The 6,597-nt window shown below is 32.9% G+C and overlaps 1 protein-coding gene across 1 annotated transcript; it reads left to right on the top strand.

Moving 5' to 3' along the window:
* Positions 1–3,979: 3,979 nt before the first annotated feature.
* LOC109212840 lies at positions 3,980–5,741 on the top strand. Its single transcript, XM_019376534.1, has one exon. It carries the CDS (start codon positions 4,381–4,383, stop codon positions 5,410–5,412), a length of 1,032 nt encoding a protein of 343 aa, XP_019232079.1. The 5' UTR covers positions 3,980–4,380; the 3' UTR covers positions 5,413–5,741.
* Positions 5,742–6,597: the final 856 nt, after the last annotated feature.

Below are 6,597 nucleotides of genomic sequence, written 5' to 3'. Positions count from 1 at the left end.
GCCCATAGGCGATTTCTAGAGCTCTTCTTCACCAAAGCTTCTTGGGTAAGTATTATTTAACTTATTTCCTTCATTTTCCTTCATCATTTATCAAATTCTTAGGCTCAAATCATGTAATTTAGGGTAGAAATTGGGGGAAATGGGTAGAGTTAGGGCTTTTTGATTTTCTTGATTTAGACCTCGTTTTGGGGTCGAATTTGAAAACAAATTGTATATCCGGGCTCGTGGGGGAATGGGTGATGTGAAATTGGTTCGAACCTCGGGTTTTGACCAAGCGGGCCCGGGGTCGATTTTTGGAATTTTGGGAAGAAAGCTTAGAAAACTATATTTAGGCATTGGGTTTGATTTGTTTAGCTTATATTAATATTGTAAAATCGTTATTTCATAGATTTGGTTGAGTTGGAGCCGAATTCGAGAGGGAAAACGGTCGTTGTGGATTGATTTAGCCGTGGAAGTTGAGGTAAGTGTTTGATTTAACCCTAACTTGAGGGAATAGGAGTAGAGTCTTATTTTTTACTGCTATTTGTCGAGTACGGTGTATAAGCATGGTGACGAGTATCTATACACTGGTGTCGAGCATGACCGTGAGTCCTAAGTTGCTAAATTATCGAATTTGTAATTGTTATTTATGAGGAATTGGTTGGAAATCTTTAACACTGAGCCAGTAACTGTTGAGACTAAGTGTGGATTTAATTGTGTTAAGTAGAGATTGAATGAGTTTGGTTATAGCTGGATCTCCTTGCCGGGATAGTTATTATAACATCTTTCTCCCTTGCCGGGACTATGTTGTGTATTGTGTTGAAAGAAATAGGATCGTGTGGCACGCCGACCCCGAGATATTATGAAATGGGATCGTTTGGCACGCCGACCACGAGTTATTATGAAATGGGATCGTGTGGCACGCCGACCACGAGATATTATGAAATGGGATTGTGTGGCACGCCGACCACGAGTTATTATGAAATGGGATCGTGTGGCACGCCGACCACGAGTTATTATGAAATGGGAACGTGTGGCACACCGACCACGTGATATTATTGTAATGGGAGCGTGTGGTACGCCTACCATGTGATGTAAGGAAATGGGATCGTGTTGCACGCCTGCAATGAGAGGAAATTGAAATAAGTGGAAGTGGTTTGTTTTTCCTTTATTCTGTATTAGAAGAAATCAGATGTAGTTCTCTTGTTATTCCTGATATTCCGTTTATCTGTTTCCCCATAAGCATGTTTCCCCCCTCCTAGCTTTAATTGCTTACTTTCCGCTATTATTTTGTTGTACTTGTATATATATATCCGCACAGGTTTATCTGGCAGTCTGGTCTAGCCTCGTCACTACTTCGCCGGGGTTAGGCTAGGCACTTACCAGCACATGGGGTCGGTTGTGCTGATGCTACACTCTGTGCATCTTTTTGCACAGATCACAGTACCGGAGCAGCAACTTTTGGTCAGTAGTAGGAGCATTTGGGAGCTGACTTCAGTCCAGAGATCCCGAGGTAGCCTTGTTGACGTCCGCATGGCCCGGAGTCTCTTCTATCTTTACTTTAGTTTGTTATCCTTTGTACCGGAACAAACAGAACTATGATTTTATTCAGACTTTGTATTTAGCATTCTCTAGACGTTCGTGAGTCTGTGACTCCAGTTCTTGGGTAGAGTTGTATTGAACTTCCGCATTGTTCTCCGTTTATTTATGTTTAAGACTTCCGCTTTTATATTAAATGCTTCGTTGTTTTTATTAATGTCGAGGTTTGCTAAAAGAGATAATAAATAGTTGGCTTGCCTAGCTCCTAATAGTAGGCGCTATCACGACTCCCGAGGGTGGAAAATCCGGGTCGTGACAGCTGGAATAACAAAATAATGAGTATAGTAAAAAAATTAATTAGAATAATTTATTAATAACAATAATTTTAGTATTGACAACAAAAAATTCAAAAAATTATTTACACAATTCAGAATGAAAGAAAATAAAGGTTGTAAAATATATATTCCATGCACGTAATAAAAAATAATTATTAAAATAAATTTATTTTTATAATTTACACTATATATTCTTGAAAATTATGCTAAATTATATTACTATTATATTTATACCAACTTCCCGATGACACAAAGTTATGTCACCTGAAAGTAGGGGGACTATAGGTAAAATATGCTATGTTAAGGGGGATTATATATTATTGAAAATCCGAGTCGTGCATGGAATATATATATAATATAATTGAGCATAACTTTCAAGAATATATAATGTATATCATAAAAATACTTTTATTTAAATAATTATTTTTATATTACATGCATGGAATATATATTTACAACCTTTCTTTCCTTCTGAATTGTGTAAATAAATTTTGAATTTTTGTTGTTAATACTAAAATTATTATTACTAACAAATTATTCTAATTAATTTTTTTTACTATGCTCATTATTTTGTTATTCCAGCATTATAGATGCTTAAATACTTTTTTTTTAATTTATAAATAATATTTATTTATTTTATAGGTAAGTCCATAATATAAATTAAAAAGAAAAAATCATAATATTAAAAAGTTTTAAAAAAATAAAAGAAGATAAATATTTATAATTTAGAGGGTAAAATAGGTATTTGGCAATCCAACATTTGGAAAATCTAGTTGAGTGACCTTCTGAGTGCAATATGCATAGTTCAGTGACTTTGTTGTTACAAACGAAAGAAAAGTGACTTTAGGAGATAATTTGAGATAGTTGAGTGACCATTTAAGTAATTTACTCGTAGGTTCGCTCAGTACATTTTCTCAAATTCTTTATGGCGTTTTGCATTTATTTTCTCTGTAGTCAGGAAAATGAAAAGTTGACTCTGATTAATATCACATGAAAATCCATTCTCATGATTTTTGTCTAAATTAATATAGTATGTTTTTCGAATAAACAACTGCATTTACTACAATATTATGACATGTTGGTATATGAACTCGCCCTTAATACTAGTCTAAATTATCCTCTATAATTGTTTATGCTACCTTATAAGCTTTAGTTTTGAGCTAAAGCCGACCATATTAGCCCATTCACTACTTTCAATAACCAAATTTATATTTAAAACTTTTGTTTTAGTGATAGCTAAAAAAATTAAAATTTCTCCGAAATAAATAAATTTGAGTTGTATATGTTGTATTGAAACATTTTGTTATAATAATTCAAAAAAAAAAAAAAGAAAATGACTATTTAAAATTTATATTATTTTTAAAATATAAGAAAATATTATGTCATACGTTTTCATTTAGTAAGTTATGAAGTTTTAAGATATTACCGCAAGGGTTGTGGTGGAGTGATAATTATTTTTTCATTCTTAATCATAGGTCTTGGGTTTGAACCTTAGGTATGACGTTGCTTTTGTTAGGGAGCACTTTAACCTCCAATGTATGACTTTCCAGTGCGAATCTAGATTTAGTCAGGCCCCAATGCGGATACCGAATACTGGATGGGAAATCAAAAAAAAGTTTAAGATATTAATTTGATATATGTATTATAGTGGTGACAATTGCAGAAAAAATGTTAAAGTCATTATTGAAAAGTTAAGTTAATAGAAAAAATATTGTATCATATTAAAATTTAAATCTTGAAATATTATATGAGTTATTGGTTCTAAAAGTTGTGGATGTTGTATAGAATCAGTGTGTTCCAAAAATCATATGAAACATTTTGAAATGTTTCATATTGAAAAAGTGTCATATTGAATTGAAAGGATGAAAAATAATATCGTATAGCCGCTTTCACAATAATATAGATAGATTTTTTTAATAAAAAATTATACCTATTTATATATAATTAATATTTTTTTTATCTATATGTAGTAGTGTATTTCCTTGACACAATTAAGAGCTTTTGTGGCCTTTTCTTTTTTAATAAATAATTTCTTTAATAAAATCCTAATTTTGCCGCTGGCCCCACGTACAATAATACCTGCAGCTGACACTCTTCCACCCCCTTCACCCCACGGTTGCAATTACTACTATTTCTTTCATAAACAAACGTAAAGTGGACTCTTCCATTCTCTCTTCTTTCCCCTTTTCCTCTTAGAAAAAGTCACATACTATACTACCCTAAAAGAAGTTGAGCAACGGGTAAAGTTGTTGTCATGTGAACAGAATGTGATGGATTCGGGCCGTAGAAATAGATTCTTGCAAAAATACAGGATAAGACTGCGTAGGATGATAGACTCTTGTGGTCCGACCATTCTCCTTCTCCGGACCCCACGCATAGTGATAGCTGGCTGCCCTTTTTTTTATACTACCCTATAAACACCTACACATAATACCCTCATTCCCTATTCATTTCATTTCCTACACATCAAAAACCTCTACAAAAAACCAGTTCTTTTCCTCGAATAAATCAAGAATTTCAAGAAACCATGAAAGATAGAGGCAAAGCTGCAGCTGTAGACAACAACTTGTTAGATTTCAATTACTCTATTTCATCAGATATGCCATGTACCAAACACCCAAATTCATCTACTATTGGAATCTGCAGTTACTGTTTAAAAGACAGATTGGTAAATTTGGTATGTACTGAATGTGGTGAGCAAAGACTCTCTTCTTGTTCTTGCTCTGATGATATTTCTTCTTCTTATGGAAATTCTTGTTCTGTTGAAGTTGGTAGTGTTGGTAGAATCTCATTTTTATTAGAAAATGAGAAAAATACTGATCAAGATCAACCAATTCAGCAGTCAGAACAAGTGATCTTGCTAAGAAGTAGCAGCAACTGTGTAGAAATCAAGAAAAGTAAAAATGGTTTTTGGAAAATCAAGAGATTGTTTAAAAAGAAAAGAGAAAAGGGTAAAAATGGGGTTGATGAAAAAAGTGATATTTGTATATCTGATGCAGTTATGGGAGTTTCAAGATCAAGATCATTATGTAGTTTTAGAGGTGATGATTTTGGTAGTGAATATAGATTTTCAAGTGCAAAAATTTCTGATGTTACAGGTGGTTTGTTATTTGATTCTGATCATGAGCCAAGAAAGAGTGGATTTAGAGGTTTTTCAGATGCTGAAAATGGTAATAATTTCAAGAATTTTAATGTTCCAAACAAAGGAATTAATATTTTTCCTGTTAAGGAAAGTGATTTTAGTACTACAATGGATGATTCAGCATTTATAGATTTGAAGCTTGATTTATCATCAGAACCAAGATCAGATTTTTGTGGCAAAAGAGTAAGTAATAGTTCAGATTATGGATATGATTCTGCAGCTTCAATTGGGAATTTAAGAGGTGGATCTTGTAGAATTAATGAATATGACACAAGGATGAGAAGAGGTAGTAGTAGTAGTAATGGCAAAGGGAAGAAAGTGTGGAAATGGATTTTTAGAAAAACAATTTCAGATGGGAGGAAAAGTACAAGTAAAAGAGATGATGAAATTAATAGTAATTTGATATTTAAGTCTTAAGAGTTCTTGAAATAATAAAGATTTGTAATGAACTCTTTTGGTTATGTTTGTTTGTGTATAGCACTAGATTTGATTTAGAAGGGGATCTTTTGCGCAAGAGTAATTGTTGTTTTCGTGTGATCTTTAGGTTACGCCTCTTGCAAAATGCAAGATGAGATTGCGGTATAAGATTTAATGTGATTCGATCGTATATCCCAATCAGCTTGGAGTTTAGTGCATCGAACTACTTTTAGCACTAGCTCATGTTTAGAGGGTAATTTTGAATAGGAAGCAAGACTTTGTAGTAGTAAGAAAAGTAAATACAAACTTTACCTATTTCTCTGCTTTTATTTGCTTTCTTTTTTCTCTTTGGGTGTATTTGATTCTCTTTGGCTTTTTTTTTTTTTTCTTCCTTTTCCTAAATTATGTTTGTTGGTGAGCTAAAAGAAAACCAACAAGGTAAGCATCTCAAGAAAGATATTATCTTTTGCTTTTAATTTTGTATTGTCATAAGAAAATGAAGTGTAATTATTTAGAATTTCTTTAGTACTTGAAAGTGATAATAGCTCTATTATGTTACTCCTGTTAACTTGATCATCAAATTTGATCAAATTATTCAGTTTCACAATAATCTTGTCATTTTCTAATCTGAAAATAGGACTCATATCTTGCACAACTTCTGTTTAAATAATTTTATCATGGCAAATTTGAGAAACAACATTAATATTGTTAGCTAAATTTTGTAGGCTGGAATAATATTCCGATTTTAGATATATGGCAGCCCGTTGCACATACCATCTCGCATTCATGCATGGTTCACGGGAATGGCCGCATCCCTTAGGGATCGGACAGCCTACCCTAACGCAAGCACTAATGACTGTTTTTATAGCTCGAACCGGTAACCTATAGATTATGCGGAGACAACTTTATCGTCTCTCCAAAGTTACCCTTCAGATTTCAGATATATGGAATCTGAAATCTGAATGAATGGCATGAATGTGGGTCAATTCACAGAGGTTTGAGAGTCATTTTCAGAAAATGAGAACTGACCCTCTAAATGGGCTTTAACCACAAATGGTTTTGTGGTCCAAATCTGTACTAAAAAAAAAGAGTTTTTTACGTGCTTGATCCTTTTTTAACTATTATTTATAAAAATAGCACCATTTATTGTTTATTTCATAAAGAGCACTTTTTTTTCATTAATGA

The sequence above is a fragment of the Nicotiana attenuata genome, unplaced genomic scaffold (assembly GCF_001879085.1).
Source record: "Nicotiana attenuata strain UT unplaced genomic scaffold, NIATTr2, whole genome shotgun sequence".
Taxonomy (NCBI): Eukaryota; Viridiplantae; Streptophyta; class Magnoliopsida; order Solanales; family Solanaceae; genus Nicotiana; species Nicotiana attenuata.
This window is presented reverse-complemented; position numbering and strand designations above follow the sequence as displayed.

Bases quoted from the DNA above. Each gene is read 5' to 3' on its own strand.
- LOC109212840 (XM_019376534.1), top strand. From the start codon at position 4,381: ATGAAAGATAGAGGCAAAGCTGCAGCTGTAGACAACAACTTGTTAGAT.